Source organism: Gallus gallus, chromosome 1, assembly GCF_016699485.2.
Source record: "Gallus gallus isolate bGalGal1 chromosome 1, bGalGal1.mat.broiler.GRCg7b, whole genome shotgun sequence".
Taxonomy (NCBI): Eukaryota; Metazoa; Chordata; class Aves; order Galliformes; family Phasianidae; genus Gallus; species Gallus gallus.
The window spans coordinates 126662492-126681109 of record NC_052532.1 but is presented as its reverse complement, the minus strand read 5'-3'; the positions used below and the strand labels follow the sequence as shown (position 1 = coordinate 126681109).

Genomic DNA, 18618 nt, shown 5'->3' with positions numbered 1-18618 from the left:
TCTTGTTTCCTTTTCCTTCACTTAATTGGAGTTCTAGATGGTGTACAAAAGGACTTCCTTTTTTGTCTCTAGTTTCTTTCTTCTAATGCTTTTTTTCCCCCCCATGAAATAATGGCCTCTCTACTATTGTTTTTATTTATTTATTTATTTATTTTTGACTTAGTAATGTTTACAATGATCATCTTAGTATTCTGCTTCATGTTCCAGTTTCACACTGCAGATATTCTAAGGAAAAGGCTGTAAAGAGAGGGATGAGAATTGAAATGCTTTCTTCTTGCTAAGGCTTGTTTTAACCACGTGAGAATGAGACAACAGCTAACATTTTAATATGATGATCTAGAGCCCATGACTTGAAAGACTGAAGAACAGAAGAGACTAACAGCTTTTCTCAGAATACTTTGCTACACTGCATTCTGAAGTCAATTTTTTATGACACCAAATACCTGGATAGAGCCTCCAGCACAATCAGTGAACTCTACTGCTGAGGTAAGGTCTTAAGCACTCAGAACTTATGGCACATACTTTAGTTCAAATCTGCTTTCTCCTTCCATTCTTCACTTTAAAGGTGATTAAACCCACAACCTGTGAAGCATTAGACAAAGGGAAAGTTAGCATAATCCACTGTTGACAGTCAAGTTTCCCTTGGGAAAGAATGTACTAAGAGTTACTTTAACCCCATTCCAGTCTTTCTATTTCTTCCCACTAACAGCAAAGATATGTTCTATTTTCTCAAATTCAAAACACTGGAAGTTCAGAGTAGCTACAAAGGGGAAAATTAGAAGCAAGTTTTTTTGTTTATTTGTTTATTTGTTTGTTTGTTTTGTCATATGGCACTTAGAATTGTGGATTTTTATTTTTATTTTTTTAAGTTTCTATATGAACAACCAACACTTGAAGAAAATCTCAAGTTTCATTTTGTTAAAGATATAGGTACATTTTAACACAGTGGAAAATATTTTCTTCTTAAAACAATGCTTCTTGCACTTTTTTTTTTTAATCTAGTTTGGCTTCTGCTGAAGACAATTTTTTTTTTGAATATATTAGACATTAATTTGCTGCTGGTTTAAGATTACTGTGCTTTAACTACAGTATTATTTAGAAAGATATCTAGTCCAAGTGAGGAATGAACGTTTCAGCTTTTTCTAATGTTTATTTGCAGAACGCAAATGCCAACCTTACCAGAAGTCAGATTGCATTCTGAAATTATTGTTGTTCCAATGCAATTAATTTTTACCTGAATATATTCAATGAAAGTCCTATTTAGGACTTTGCAACCTGGAAATCAGGTTGATGTCCTGATGGATCAGGATCAGGATGAACCCCAACAGAGTTCCAGTTTCAGTAGAATGCAAAACTTACTTCAGTTATGATGCAGAAAGGAATTTAAGTTCTAGTATAACATTTCACAGATTATGGACATTTGCTTTTTTTTTTTTTTTTTAATAAAATATTTACTTTATTGGTTAAACTTAGCTCCAGCATGCTGTAGTTATCCAATGGCAAAAAATTGACCATGGAGTTTTGCCTTTATTTCTTGGAGGGTGGACTTCTCAGGATATGGCAGTAGCACATGTTCAATATTAAACAAAATAAAAATAAATGTATCTTTAAAATCAAGCTGAGGCCTATCTTCTTAATGAAAAAAAAATACTTAATGAAAAAGAAATAAGTATGTACTTTTTTGTTTGAATTTGTTGGAATTGAAGTCTGCTTGCTGAGGAGGACAGATTTTTGCTTTTGTGGTTTTTTTTTTCTTTTTTTTTGGATTAGTTTTTAACAGTCCTCTTCATACAAACACAGATGGAGCATTCAAATGTCCTGATTGCTCACATGTCCTCATGATCTGTAGCCAGGATCTGGTACAAATTTTTTTAGCTCAGTCAAAACAGGACTTCATCTGGAAAGCAGCAGATGGAAGGAAGGGAAAGCATCCAACTTTTTAATCTTTTTTCTTTATTATTTTTTTCCTGAACAGATGTTGTTGAGATGATTGAGCTACAGAGCCACAAACCCAACCAAAAATGGATAAAGAAATATATACAAACATATGTTGATATTTGGTAGATGGTTCATTAGGCAGACTACAGTCATCTATGGCTGCCACGAATATCTACCTATCATATGATGGAAGTGACAAGATTTTTGCTTTTACTAGGCCTGAAAAAAAAAAAGAATTTTATGTACACTTTTGATTTTTCTTTTAGTCAGGAGAAAAACTAATGGCAACACAGAAACTTTAATAACTGTCAATGGATTCAGCAGAGGAGTGAGAAGTTGGTCAGCAGCAAGCAGTAAGGTACATAGAATAGAGTTTTACTAAAAGGAATATGTTATCAGACATAGCTCAGGTTCATGGATTTCACAGTGATCATGATGAAATAATTCTGATACCAATTATTAATCTTAACATCTTTAAAAAAATGCAAGATTTTGATGGCAGTTCATTCAAAGTAAACTGTAAATCAAGTGCGCGTCAGATTTATTTTTTTCTAAATCTCTCCAGTTAAATTAAATAAATGCCAAACTATGAAAACTATTAGTGTACTAATTGCAGCTTATTATTGTTTGTTCTATGTAGTAACTTCCCTGTTGGAATTCAGTAATTATGAAAAAAGAGGACCCCAACAGACATCTATTTTACACTTGAATGTTCAGAATTACTGCTCAACATTAACACTTTGTGTTGCATAAAAGAAGATAATGAAGGAATTTTATGGCTATATTTCTATTATCTTGGCTGAGAAGCCCAGAAATTGAATTCATTTTGGAGGGAATGGTTTATTGTCACTGTGCAAATAACAATGGTCTTAAAGAAATTATGCAGTACACAAAAAAGCTATATTTCCCTGAAAAAAATGCTTCCAGATCCTTCAATTAAAAGCATTAAACTGCAAAATATTATACTGTATGTTCTAAAGATCTCTAGTTCCATTCAGATCATATTTTATTGGCTGATTGGCAATTTATTGACAGATTTCTTAATTCTTAGAGGCATGAAAAGACTGCAACAGCACAAAACTGTATCGGTCTACGTAGAAGTTGTAAACGTAATTCTGTTTTAATTTAAATATATCTTGAAGGGAAAAAGAAACAAAAAACAAAAAACGAACAAACAAACAAACAAACAAAAAACCATGAGGAAACTCCATTTGAATACAAAGCACTGGAGCATCTCTGATTCTTTTATTTTTGTTCTCACCAAAAAACTTCCTACCTAAAGCAGTAATTGAGAAAATGTCTAGAAAAAGAACTGTAAGAATAGATAAATAGATGATATTAAACAAACAACCAAATAAACAAAACAAAAAAAAACCCACAAAAGAGTTCACATAATACTCGTTAATTTTACAGAAACGAGTATTTTACCAGAATTTTTGAATACCTTACCTTGAATAAATCAATTAGATTCTTTTTCTTTTTAATTGTTTAATTTTATAAAAGTTATAAACTCATCCACTACAGATTTCTTTATTAAAGAAAATGCATTGCTTCCACCACAGTATATATATATTTTTTGGATTCCATTAAAACTTGTTTGTATGTATAGCATTTTCTAAAGAGGTCCTTACTCTTGTCTTGCCAAGATACCAGAAACAGATAGAATTAATAAGGAAAGATGACAAAATAATCATTTTGTAGAAATTATGTTTGCCAGAAAAATAAATTTTAATATTGAAATCAAAATGACAATTTCTACAATTTAAAAATAGATCTTAAAAATGTCTCCAGAAACATGACACAAAAAAAAAAAAAAAAAAGAACAAAAAAGTTGAGATGGCCTAGAGAAAGCTACTTGTACATGTAAGAGCTAAAACCATAATTTTATCAAAATTAAAACAGAAAGATAGAATGGATTCATTTCATACAAATGGAAGGGAAGACTACATGGCAACATGGAAAACAGGAAGAATATAAGGAGGAAGATGAAAAGTAGTTTGATTAAACAGAAAGATAAAAACTTGTATATCTCTATAGCAGGCATGACCCAAAGGTCAGTGACAGAATGAAGATTGTAATGGACCTCTGCAAGTCACCACATCAAACCCCCAGGAATAACAAAAAACAAACAAACAAACAAACACAAACAAAAAAAAAAAAAAAAAAGAAAGAAAGAAACAACAACAAAAAAACCACGCAGGAAATGTAACAAAAACATAGTAAATAAAATTATGAGGATACAAAGCGTAATAGACGGGCAAGCAAAGGATGAGGAAATGGTGAATGACGTGTTTATAGTGATGCTGTATCAAAAACAATGTAATGTGATGAAAGCCAATCCAGAACAGATTTCTGGTTAAAGGCTAAACAGTAAGTCATTCAAATGGAAACAGTACAAGAAGTTTCTAATGTAATTAAAATTGTCTAAATAGTTTCATAATATTCCCAGAAAACATTATGATGTACAGAGAACAAAGCTGGATCACTTCATAAGATGAAACACTGTTTTAACTTCACATACATAATGAGAGAAAATATGTAATATTTCAGTCAGTTTTCAAAAGTCATACCACTGTGGAAGACACAATGTTAACAGGATTTCTGTGCTCTAGATTTAAGAAAGAGAGACAAAGCAAAACAATTGTAAAACTTTAACAAGATTTAATTTCAGTCTCCTGAACTCCAGTCAAGCTTGTGTACACAGATATTAGGCATTAATCATATGCTGGTAAACCAAAAAGCTCTGGTTTAAAGTCCTCCATGGAATTCAGCAGCAGAGTTGCCTCCTTTTTAAGATTAGGACTTAAATTTTCATCTGGAATCATAACCACTTGCATTCCCGCTGCCAGTGCTCCTTTGACTCCAAGTGGTGAATCTTCAAACACAAGACACTGAGAAACAAGGAGGTAAGGAGAAAGAAGCAAAAGTTATTACAAACTTTTAATATTCAATTAATAGAGAGAGAATGATACTGAATAAAAGAGGTTTATATCATCTCTTATTAGAACATGGCTAAACATCCAAATTGAAACATCTGCAAGGTAACAAACTTTAAATTAATTTCAGTTCAAAAAAGTATCAACACACATGTTCAAATCCTAACAAATGGTTATCCAGATGCTCCTAAGAAATTTCCTTTATAGCAATAGGTTTAAGCAGAGGCTTAATGTAAAGTTAAGCATGTGCTTACATACCTTTGTAAGCACGCAATTAAACTAAGACCAACATTACAACTTGTACTTACAGATGTTGCATTTCTTAATGTACACTGAGGTGGAAAGACTAAAGTACTTAGGTCAATATTAGGACTCTTGAGTGAGTGGAGAGTTAGAAATTATTTGTCAGAAGAGTACTGCTGAATAAATGGCCTTGTTTTATTTCTTTCAAAACAATGGTGACAAGAAAATCAGCAATTATATTGGATTGCTACTCTCAGAGAATACAGTTCAGTCAGGTTAAAGTTACATACCTTAAAACAGTCAAAATAATTGACTAGTGAAATTATTGACAACATGACATCAAAGTTGTTAAAAATAATTAATATATTATTTGTGCGAATTTTGTAGTTTAACAGTACAATACTGAATAAGAAATACAGTATTTTGAAAATTGAATGGCTATGCTTAAAAAAAAATGCATTCTGTGTTTTGGCATTTAAACTAATCTGGATAAATTACTGTAGCTTTTGATTATTGGATTAGAAATAGACTTTTCTGAAAAAAGCAAGCACTTAAAATCTAGTATTTTTAAAGTCCTAGCTTAAAGGTACTTCTCACTATTTGGTTTGATTACTATAGCAATTGTTAAATTGAAATGTTGTAAATTAAACTTACCAAATAAGAGAGGTGAAACATCCAACCTCTTTATATAGCATGCATTATCCATATACATATATAACAAACAAACAAAGTCTGGAAAAACTTTGAAGAAAACAACCAAAGGTACGTTCTCAGAGTTTCAAATTACACATATTATTGGAAAAAAATATTCATGTATGATTTAAAGAAACGATCATGAGCTCAGTCAACTACATAATAAATTAATATTTATTAAAAATAAATATGACTACCAAACATACAATCTCACCTTCAGTAGTGTTTGGTTTGCCTAAGTAAAATTTAGAAAGCTACTTCAGCATCTGATATAAAATTAGATTTTGATAGATAATACTTTTTCATACTTCCTACCACTGCAATATTTTTATCGATCTCAAAGATATTAACATATAGGAGTAACTAAAGTGCTGAAAAGTGTGTCCTCTCAATTTTTATGCATGTATCTGAATAACACTGGAGCTTTTGCAATTGGCCAGTGTACCATTTCACTGAACTTTTCATTTTTCCATATTATATGGGTAGAGTACATTTCAGCAAATCACAAAGATTTTCTAGACATGAAATGCAGTACTGAAGAGTTGAACTAATCAAATTAAATTGAAATATGTTTGCATATTTCAGAGTGCTATAATGGCAGAGTGAACTTTCTTTAAAAAAAAAAAAAAAATTGGTCAGTAACCAGTAACACTGAAAATATTTTTTTTTCTTTCAGCAAAAGCTGTAAGAGAGACAACACTAAGCATGCAGTGTGAGTTTTGAGGTAGTATCAGCTGAGGACCATAACAAAAGGCATGGAATAAGCCAAATGACATTTAAGCACCATTTAAAACACATACAAAACAATTTAAAGACGCACACATTTCAACTGGACTGTGAACAATTCATACATAGTCAAGTTGATCGCCTGGTTCGAACTTTTATATGTGATAAAACATTATGCTTCTGAAGTTCATTCTAGCACGAAATAAAGTAACTCTTCCTGATGTCATGCAGTCTTAAATTTGAATTTTTGGTCATAAACAATCCAAAGCATGGATTCAAGTATCCAGTATTTGAGACTTATGCTGACCAATGCTTTCTAACAGTTTTGTAATTCAGACTGTATTTATTAGCTAAGTTATTAGTAGTGTTACTACTGTTAACATCAAAACTTGCCACAAGTCATTTCAGTAATTCAATACTGATGCTGGGATAAAAGTACAGTGCTCTCCACAACCTCCAGCCACTGAAACTATGACTCATTACTAACTTCTCTCTCATGCATTAGACTCTTCTTTACGGTCTTTACCAATGTAGCCAATGCTGTCCTACACTGCATGAGTCTTCTTATCCTTTTCTTCACAATATAATAGATTGTACCAAATAATACTGGGTGAGAGTAATGAATAGCTAAACTTAGTTTAACTTTTGTCTGAATTCAGATTTGATGCACTGGAAGAGAACATACAACAGCATCTTTTTGCTTTTAGGTTCCTTAAAACACTGATTAAGAAAGATTGAGGATGTACAGACTTTATCTGTTCTGGCTCTACTTGCAGAGTACCAAGTCATAACCTGTAAAAACTTTATTATGATCAAAGAAAACATTTTTGCAAGACATATTAAATAGATGTAATGTAATATAATGTAACTATGTAATTGTATCCCATTTCTATGATTTGTATCAGAGATCAGAACAGACAGAGGGAGTGAGTGAACCCTTTCTTTACACCTTCTTTTCTTTTTAAAATATCCATCCTTGCCCATGAATATTTTTCTTGCAGACGCAAGAAAAAGTAAAATGTTTTCTACCGTATATTTCATAAAGCAAACTTCAGTGACTTTCAGTGAGCCAACAGAACTAAACCAATCTCTCCTGTGCAGATTTCATTTTTACAGTCTCTAAATGCCTTCTTTTCTTATTCCAGATTGAACAATATGATATTTTCAATTGTTGATCAGTATTTGTACTGATCAACAAGTATGCAAATCTGAAACACCTGCAATTTGAACTGAAGCACACCTATGCCTATAGGTTTTCCTAACAACAGATAGTTTGTTACCCTAAGAACTCTATGCATCCTGAAACAGTAAATGAAGCCACACAGGCTTTCCCTTTTGAAGACAAAGCCTAAATGCTGCACAAAACAGCGTTATCAATGCTTTTCAGAGACTTTTTCTAATCCAGCTCATACAAAGAAATGTACTTCACTGCTGTCTTAAAAGACTTAATTGACTTCCATGATGTAACTAAACTTAGTGTATGAGAAGTGATGATGATTATGAAAGGAAATATGCATAATGAACAGCTTAACTAATTCCCTAGAACTAAATGCAATTAAAACTCTTAATTACCAAAGAAATCACACAAGTGACCCATAATTATAGTGCTTTTGACATTTCAGGAAACAAAGTAAGTGTACTAGGTCTTCCTCCGGTCTTTCTTCCTACTGACACTTATTGTCAACAGCACAGCAACATTTTTAATATATGATGAAAGGTTTACAGACATCACATACAAAGTGGATTTATTAAGTTTGCTGCGCAGCAATGTTATAAACTGCTCACTGTCCTGGCCCACCCACATACTAAATTTAGAGATATGGAAGCAGCCAAGTTCTTCCCTATTTTGCATAAATATTGCAACATCAGCATCACTCCAACCAAGAGAGACAGCTGAGATTTATACAGACTTCAGCCGAGCTTCTGGCTCCTTTTCTGCATTATTTCTATAACTTGTGTCACTGATAAACACTAGTGCTATATGATCTCTCAAAAGGTCACACTAATATAGGATAATTTTCACTTTGGAATGAACTAGATGCTTAAAAAATTATAGTAGTAAAGCACATTGATTTATATATATTTCACTCTGTGGATCTAACATAAAATAAAAAATAATCACTTTACCAAAGAAAGAAATAATATCACCACAACACATCATTACCTCATCTTCCTACATGAAATTTAAGAACAGAAAGAACAAGCCACTAGTTAGGCCCATGGTATCTACAGCAGGCCCTCTCTAACCAATATACCGCAAATGTCTGGATGGAACAATTATATAAATTACAGAGATAGCCATCCGTGTTAATACCAAAAAGTGATAACCAAAAAGTTTTGAAGGACAGGAGATTAATATCAGTTTTTAAATAAAGAATTTTAAAAGCTTGTGTGTATAATATGCACAGGAAGTACTTATTGAACACATAACTTTGATCACATAGGACATTATTTTACCAGTTCTAAAGCAGAACAACAGTTGAGACTAAAGATGACATAACCTACGCGCATAGAATCATAGAATCATAGAATGGCCTGGGTTGAAAAGGACCACAATGATCATCCAGTTTCAATGCCCCTGTCACATGGTGGGTCGCCAACCACTAGACCAGGCTGCCCAGAGCCACATCCAGCTTGGCTTTGAATGCCTCCAGGGATAGGAAGCAACTTGTTTGCAAAATAAGCACTACCATATATTGTTTTGCAAAGAAAAAATGAAAATATTTTTTTCAACTTCTTAAAAATTGGTAAATAGAGCACAAGACTATTTCATATCCCATTAAAAGAAACTTCCTTTTGCTGGTTCTGGTCTGATGTGAGCCTTTCAACTCACTGAAATCATTTGCAGACACTGGGACTTAGAAATATTATTTAGTACTTTGTCTTTGAGTCAAGGCTGTACAGGTATGAGTTACAAATACTGCATTTCCTTTGAAAAAAGAATGACAAGAGTAGGAACCGTGTGTTAATTTCTCCCCTTTCTTAAACATTTTCTTTTGTTATTATTATATTGTTTTCTTATATGCAACATAGAGAACAGCTACTATGGAATTAATAATAAAATATTAGACTTTAGTTTTCATTTAATCTATTGTCACTGTTATATTGTCTTTTGGTCTGTTCAAACTGATACCACTGTGGTTAAGTTTTTCACTGGGTAAAATAGACATAAAAACCCTTCCATCCTACTGAGTTTTAGAACAAAATTAACATAGCCTTGTCTTCTAAGGAACTACTGACAGAATGACTCTCCAACCATGTAGGAAAAAAAAAAATCATGTTTAGGGAAAAATTGTACGCTTGACTAAAAAACACATTCTGTGTACAAAAGTTTTTAAAATTAAAGACTAATAATCTATTTTGTTCTGCCTTCCTGCTAAATCGAATCAAAAAGGGAAAGCAGTAGAGTTCTGAGGGAGTAGATAGATTTAAAAAGGGCTAGTTAGACCTTTGAGAGGTTATCCCAACGTTCATTCTTCAGCTTCTGAACAAGATCAGTCTTTTTCTGTGCTTAGTGAGAATGAATACTAGAAGATTGTTTTATATTCTGTCTCCAAATGACCAGAAACATTTTTATCAGAATGTTAATTATTATGTTTCAAGCTTCTAATGGATTATATATGGTGCTTCCATAAATTCACTGCTTGTCATCATTGATTTTTCTCCTTCACAATCAAATCAATAGGACAAAAACATAATAAACTATTTTTAAAATTTACACTCTGGAAACATTAATTTATGTACACATGCACAATGTAGTCTTCCATAAACATTTAAAGCGTAATTAAAATTCTATCATACAGTTTTAAAAACAAATGCTCTATTGACCTCAGTGGGTATAAAATAATCTCAAAACAGGCCTCCAAATGAAATTGATCAAGTACAACTAGCTCACATTGCTTTCAGAAGTATGTTGTTTATCTCTGTTAACTAGAGGGCGATCAGGCCTTACATTTCGACAGATAATTTGTCCTGTTGAATTCCAAAATTTTTACTTACTTAACAACAACAACAACAATAATAAAAACTAACAAAAACCAAACCAAAACAACCTAGTTAATATACTGTGATTGTATTAACATCTAAATAGCATCTAAGAAATTATTAGTCTGAAAGATAATAGTATTGTAACTGGTTTTTGTTTATTCAACAACTTTTATTTTGCTAACTCTTTTTTTTTTTTTTTTTTTCAGGTTTTCAAAACAATTTCACCACTCCAGACCAAATGCTTCTAATATGAGTGATCTAGGAATTTTCAAGAACTATCATATAATTCAGAATACAATGTAGACTCATCTACATCCCTTATTAAAAAAAGAGAGGAAACACCAACAACTTCACTATTGTGTCACAGCAGAGCTACTAGGCTATTATTTACGTAACTTGTGATTCCTTCTTTCTGACTCTTTGGCATAAAAAAGAGTATCTAGAAACAAGTGCAAAAATTGTATTTCTCTGTAACTCATTTACCAGCAGACTTACTTAAACAATATTGAATAAATGCATTTTAAGCAGCTACAGTATTTGCAATTTTTGTCTATGACTTTGTTAACTCAGAACATTTAATAACAAAAACAACAATAAAAATAAATAACTTGATTAATGTTTCATAATCTTTGGACTTAATCTGTTTCTGGAAAACAGTGGGAAATCCCAGTAGAAACAATGAATTACACTTCATTTTATTTAAAGGATGTGTGCCAGGGTTAAAAGAGTAATATTAAATATACTGCTTAAAAAAGTCACACAGCTCACAATTCTTCCCCCCCTCTACCCACCTCCTCTCCCTGCTCCCAGTTCGTTCTATTAAGAAACTACTCAGAAGCAAGCCAAGGTATTTTTAAATAATATAACAAGTGAACAAAAAAGCTGAAAAGTTATAATCAAATTAAGCATCAGCATATCAGAAATACCAACTACAAGTCACCATTCTGTATGATTCATATCAAGAATTATTCAGAATTTACATGTGAATTGGCTATTTAATTCAGACTTTTATTAACTTGCTAGTATTATACTGGGCAAGTCAGTACAAGAATCAAGTTTTTTTACTAGCAAATTTACTAGTTAAAAAATAAAAAGTCATTGGCAGAACTTAAATACAACCAACATCACACCAGAATGTTACAACTGCACATTATTAGATTACTCTGCTTATCCAGCAAAAATGCTACTCTACATTTAAGCACATGCTAGCAGCTACTGTCTCACAAACCAGTCCATCAGAAGTTATCTTAAGGTGGGCTGGAAAGATTAAAACAGTCTGAATGGGGAAGAGGAAGAACAAGGAGAAATTTCAAATTTCTTGTTTGTTTTCAAGACTCAATGAAGTGAAAGAAAGTGCCTGTGTGAGTGACAGTCAGATCCAGACACAGCGGCTCTGTGAAGCAAGGAGAAGGTGACATTTACATGCGGGGTTATTCTGATAATTCCGGATGGATGGAGCATTCTTTTTATAGAGGATTGTGTGTTTAGAGGACAGCGCACTGAGAACTTTGTATGGTAACTTGTGTTACAGGCCTCAAGAAATTCCTAGGCATTTCTGAAACAGTACCCAATTATCCCCACAGCAGAATTCTAACTCAATCAACTGTGGCTTGGATTAGCAATAGAAGAGTACTGTTCCTTAATGGAGAACACAAGGCAAATACTTAGGATGCTCTCTACTGAAGCTATGCAAACTGCATAACATGTTTTTTTGCTTTTTTGTTATTTTTATTTTTATTTTTTTGTTTTGTTTTATTTTGTTTTGTTTTGCTTTTTTAATGTCACTTATCTCTAGAAGTAGTAGAAGTAGACTGAAAAAGGAATTCTGTGCAATGACCTAGTTAATTTGTGCTGCCTTTCCTTCCACACAGAAGCACATTTACTAAAATCACTGACTTTCTTGACAGGTAACACAGAACACACGCATATAGTTACATCTTGAGTGTAAAGTCAAAATAATTTACATTTGAAGGGATCTCTAGAGGCCATTTAGTCACAGCTCTTTCTCAAAGAGTGTCCAGTTAAGGCCGGCTGCTCAGGGCCTTGACTGGTTGGGTTTTGAGTATCTCCGAAGACGGAGAGTACACACACTTTCAGGCAACCTGTCCCTCTATTTCCCCCATACTATAGTGAAAGAGGCTTTCAGTAGAAGTGAAATAAAAGTCATAGAAAATGGATTTATTTATTTATCTATCTCAGAATGACCTTTGCATTAGCCTGTATGCTACACAGTGACACTAGTCTTAGAGTGAGTTCATGAGACATATCTGTGTTACATTTTAATTCTTCATAATAAGTTTTCTAGAAAAAAAAAAAAAAGTTTTCTTTCAAACTTCAAAGAGCTTAAGGTTATCTTTTAGAGAATATTTAAGTTTCACAGCATAAAGCTCCAAGCATGAAGCCATTAACTAGGAACTTCAAATAACCTAACCAAACACTAAAAAAAAATAAAAATAATAATAATAAAAAAATTATCTACACATTTCAACTTTGGGAAATAACTACTTGTCTTTAAAATGGCTATTGTCTGTTCTGAATATACATGTATTTTATGACAAAGATGGACAACAAAGCACAAAAGCAAAACAAGTTGAAAAACGTACAGATTCTGAATTTGTTGAATTCCAGCAAGCACCTGACCTGAATCTTAAAATCTTGTTTTGTAAAATGGATTTTGCAAATTTCAAAGGAAAAAAAAAATCCTTCATAAACTTCATAATTTGAAACATATTAGCATAATGGTTTGACTCTGGGTCATTTGGAAGAACATTTGCTAAAACAGAATTACTTTACGTTTTCTTTTGAACTTACTGCTTTTCAAATTACTGTTTCCACTAAAATATGAACTTGTAATAGTAGTAATAGTAATTGTTTATCACAAAAATAGTTTGTTACCTCTGTGCAAAGTAAAATATAATTAACCTTCAGTTAATTAAAAAAAATAATTAATTAAATTAATTAACCTTCAGTTAAATATATGTCTATCATTAAAAATTAAATTCCATATACATATTTAAGACAAAATCAAAGGTGAAAAAATTATTGTTTCCTAATCAGAATTCTAACCTCTTGCAGGAAAGTACTTTCAAAAGCTATGCCAAAATAATGGTTTGTTGCCAACGATAGGTAGAGATGTTCCTTCCTTTTTATTTTAATCTCCCACCTATCTGCCTGTAAATTGACCTCTCATGAGCAAAGTCCTCAAAACATGTTTCAGTGCAAACCACTTGCTCATCCAACACAATAATGATTTCATATTAAAAGTAAGAGTTATTAGTTACTTAATGGATCGGTCATTCTGAAACATCCTGCATTTGTTGAAATTCATCAGTTTGAGTGAGTCTTTGGAAGAGACATGAGAGTTGATTTCTTTCAATCCATTTGACTGTAACTGCTGAAACTGTTAGTGTAAAGCTGGTTGCTATGTTATTATGCCTCCATGTTACCACAGAATCACAGAATTGCAGGGGTTGGAAGGGATGTCAAGAGATCATGGAGTCCAACCCCTCTGCTAAAGCAGGCACCCTACAATAGGTTGCACAGGTAGGTGTCCAGATGGATTTTAAATATCTTCAGAGAAGGAGAATACACAACCTCTTTGGGTAACCTATTCTAGTGATCCATCACCCTTACTGTAAAGAACTTCCTATGTTCCAGTTTTAGGCCATTACTCCTGGACCTACCACTACACACCACCAAGAAGAGCCTGGCCTCATCCAGTTGCCTCCCATCTATCTTAGATATACATTTATCAGATCCCCAATTAGTCTTCTTTTTCCCAGGCTGAACAGACTCTGTTTACTCAGCCTTTTCTCATATCAGAGATGCTCCAGGCCTTTAATCACCTTTGTGGCCCTCTGCTGGACTCCTTCTAGGAGATCACTGTCTTTCTTGAACTGAAGAGCCCAGAACTGGACCCAGCAGTCTCAATGTGGCCACACCAGGGTGGAGTAGAGGGGGAGGATCAGCTTCCTAGACCTGCTGGCCCTGCTCTATTTAATGAACCCCAGGAGACCATTGGCCTTCTTGACCACAAGGGCACACTGTTGGCTCATGGGGAACCGGTTGTCCACCAGGAACCCCAGGTCCTTCTCCACAGAGGTCCTCTCCAGCGTGTCATCCCCTAACCTGTACTGATGCATGCAATTTTTCCTCCCCAGGTACAAGACTCTACACTTGCTCTTGTTAAACCTCATCAGGTTTCTCTATCTGTTATGAATAACAGAAGAGAAATGCTACAGCTCCTTCAGTCATTTTGTAGCGTTTTGTTATACTTCCTCCAGGATGTCTATGTCTCTCATACTGAGAGCCCAGAACAGGACAGAGGACTCCAGGTGTGGTCTCACCAGTGCTGAGGGGAAGCATCATCTCCCCCATCCTGCTGGCAGCACTCCTCCTTATGCAGCCCAGTGTACCACCAGTCTTCTTCCCATGAAAATACATTACTGGTTCATGATCAGCTTGGTATCCACCAGCTATTATGATTACTTATTTTTGAGAGGATAGAATCAACTTGATTTTCTTTCCTGTTCAAAAATGTACAGCCATACTCACTGGTGTAGAGACAGATGGCACTGTAATGGAACTTTTAAATTTAAGGGTTTGAGTGACAAATGTGCAAAAGACACAGTAAAAACATATTGTTAAGCGGCCATTAGAGAACTTATGATGAGGAAAAAGAAAAGTTCCATTAGAAAATCTCTCAATCACCGTAATACTAATATAAACGCTTTGCATTTCTTCACAGTTAAATCAAAATTAAATTGCCTTCTCCACTAAAGCTTGAAGTCTACGTTCAAATAATCAACTGCACGAGAGTTTAGGGTTAGGTACTTAAACATTTTTGGGGAAGAAAAGCTAAGAAAGCTGAGTACTTTCTGCTTAATATCAGGCCACACCCTTCACAACCTCCTCTTTGCTTTTAAAAAACAAATCATGCCTATTTATATGTTAGCAAAACTACCGTAATATATCACAAACAGTGATTTTACATTTTTCTAACCATCACTACACATGAACTGAAAGAAGCCACCTCTTATTACAGCAACATGATCAGTTCTGAAATAGCCACTGCCACAGATATTGCTGCAAATTCTTCTGGATAAATTGACAGGAAGCTGAGTGGTATGAGCAGCATTTTACTCATAACTTGGAAGTTTCTGCTTCCAGTCAGTATATAAGATTCCCTGGGGAAACTAGACTTCAGCAGGTATGTCAAGGTGACGAAGTATCACTGCCATACAATCTATTGAAAGATATGTTCTGGTGACCAGGTAAAAAGTGCTGTGACTACCAAAAAAAAAAAAAAAAAAAATGGGGACAGGCTATCAGGTAAAGAAGTGAAAGACAAGTGGTAGTATTTTCTCTCTACGATATTTCAAAACTTTGCATGTTGATTTCAACTATGTCTAGTGAGAAATAGGTAAGATTCAGTACTGAATACAGAAGAATTATAAATTAGAGAGTAAATATATCTGAAGACCAAGAATGGAAATTTCTTTTCCACCATACGTAAAGATTGTCCTGGGATATATGTTCTGTGTTTTCAGGTCTTGAAGGTGTGGCTAAACACATCTGGTTTTGTTTGAGGGTTATTCTGAAAGTCATGCCTCTTATTTTATTGTTAGTCCAAGATGTCAGAGGCAGATGTTGATGGTATGGAGGTAAAGGTTAAACCTTCCCACCAATATTCTGTTACATTTTCTTGCTGTGTGACAGATGGCAGGAGAAGGGCAGTCTGACAAAATGGTGTCTGTTGTGGTAGCACGTAGGAAGCAAATGTGTGTCATCGAATTCCTCCGTGCAGAAAAAATGGCATCAAATGATGTTCATTGACACTTGCTGAATGTTTACGGAGACTAAGCAGTGGTTGTTAGCATAGTGAGGCAGTGGAGGGGGTGTTTCAGTAATAACAGTAACAGTGGGTCATTTCTGCAGGTCTGGATTTTTTACAAGCACAGCCTACAGACTCTTGTTCATTGCTGGTGACAATGTTGAAAGCTATTGTTTTGTAGCAGAGAATTTGCTCTCTCAAAGTGAACTATTATGCTCTTTGTATCTGTTGTCTTTTCCGTGTAAATGGAGACGTTATTTAGAAGAAACTACACATTTTTCAAAGGTTTTTCAGTCTTACTCTTATCAGCTTGAACAAAGGGGCTTGACCAGATAAGCAAGCTCTTGTTATTTCTGAGTATGTGGACATCTGTTATTCATAACAGATAGAGAAACCTGTTGAGGTTTAACAAGAGCAAGTGTAGAGTCTTGTACCTGGGGAGGAAAAATTGCATGCATCAGTACAGGTTAGGGGATGACACGCTGGAGAGGACCTCTGTGGAGAAGGACCTGGGGTTCCTGGTGGACAACCGGTTCCCTATGAGCCAACAGTGTGCCCTTGTGGTCAAGAAGGCCAATGGTCTCCTGGGGTTCATTAAATAGAGCAGGGCCAGCAGGTCTAGGAAGCTGATCCTCCCCCTCTACTCCACCCTGGTGTGGCCACATTGAGACTGCTGGGTCCAGTTCTGGGCTCTTCAGTTCAAGAAAGACAGGGACCTTCTAGGGAAAGTACAGTGGCCAGCTACAAGGATGATTAGTTGCCTGGAACTTCTCCCCCACGAGAAAAGGCTGAGAGGGCTGTGGGAATACATAAAGGACAGGCGTCACATGGGTATTTATGCTGTTCTGTGGGGGGAGGCAGGCATATATGTGTATCGTAGAAGTACACATATTTGCTTGACTATTAAAAATACATGGTTAGTCTCAATACTGTTTGTAAGTACTGTTTTTGTACAAGGCTGTGGCAGCCTTGCTTCTATCAGGGTGCATAATTTAAAACAATTATTATATGCACTTGCATACGCAGCATATAGTTTAAAATGTGTATCTGTGTATATGACTATATACAGACATAAAACTGTATGAATTAATATAGCTTACATCATATGTTGTCAAAATATCAATTGTATTTCAGGAATGGAAGGGGAGAAAAGCCTTTTTCCACAATACTTAGTCACGATTGAAACAAACCCTTAAGATGATATCCACCAGGACAGTATACAATACATTTTACCAAGGTCTTCCCCAGATATAAGTTCTCTAATATTCATAATAATATTCACAAGCCTACTGATACTGGCAAGAAGCTTATGTGTCAACAGGTCTGGTACTTCACTGTCTTCACCATGAGAAATGGTGCACAAAAACACCACAAATTCTTGCAAATTAAGGTAATTTTCATTTGTACGAAATGGAACTCATGAATAGAGGCATTTGCAAATAAAATGAGAGAACCCTGTTTACTGTCTATGTAAGAAATAGAAAAGTGGTTGGTTTGTTTTTGTCAGGCAGCACAAGTTTTTAATGTCTCCAATCATTCAGACCTTCAATTGAGATTTATTAAACTGTCAAATGAAAGCAATTTTACAATGTACTCAATTGTAGTTCATTTCAGAACATTCATTTCTCTGTAAACAGAAAATCCAGATTCTCCATAAGCAATCGGTCCCTTTCCTTCTCTTTGAAGCAAGAAGGAAAAAAAATGTTAGGTAAAGAAATTCTAAATGAAACAGAAACAAAGAAAAAAGCATTCAGAAACCTATATATGTTAAGATATTCAAAAAGTGTGAACTTTGAAATCAAAAGAGTTCCACAGTGACTGCCTCCAAAATTAATGAAAGAAAAAAAAAATGGTGTCAATAACTTTTATCAAACAAAACAAACAGAGGTATAGAAATTAAAGGCATTTAAAATGAATACCTAACTACCACAGTTCTTAGAGGAGGATGGCCTCTGCCCATATTATGTAGAAGACCCCTCCATTTAGACAATACTGATGGGTGGAGAACAGGAAGTAGGGCCTCAGCTCTCCATTTACTTCGTGTATTTAGCATAGGGAGTGCTATGAAACACCCTAACCGTAAACAAAAGTTAAAAGAAGTTTCAGGTTTCTGTATGCTCTCCAAATCTTTAAACATAGAAAAGAAAGAACTCCAAGGGAATCTAAATCACGGTGGAAGGTTATTTGGCTCATAATTTAAATTAGTTAGATATTGCTATGAAATACTATTACAATTTACTATTGAAATCCTCAAATATGCAA

The 18618-nt window shown here is 34.2% G+C and overlaps 1 protein-coding gene across 1 annotated transcript in view; it reads right to left on the bottom strand.

The window, feature by feature from the left end:
• Window positions 1-1932: 1932 nt before the first annotated feature.
• The window catches only part of PUDP (pseudouridine 5'-phosphatase), a 61940-nt gene continuing 45254 nt past the window's right edge, over window positions 1933-18618 (bottom strand). Inside the window, exon 4 of the mRNA XM_416851.8 lies at window positions 1933-4829. Within this exon, the coding sequence (XP_416851.3) occupies window positions 4653-4829 (177 nt within the window). The 3' untranslated portion in view covers window positions 1933-4652. The remainder of the gene's footprint in view (window positions 4830-18618) is intronic.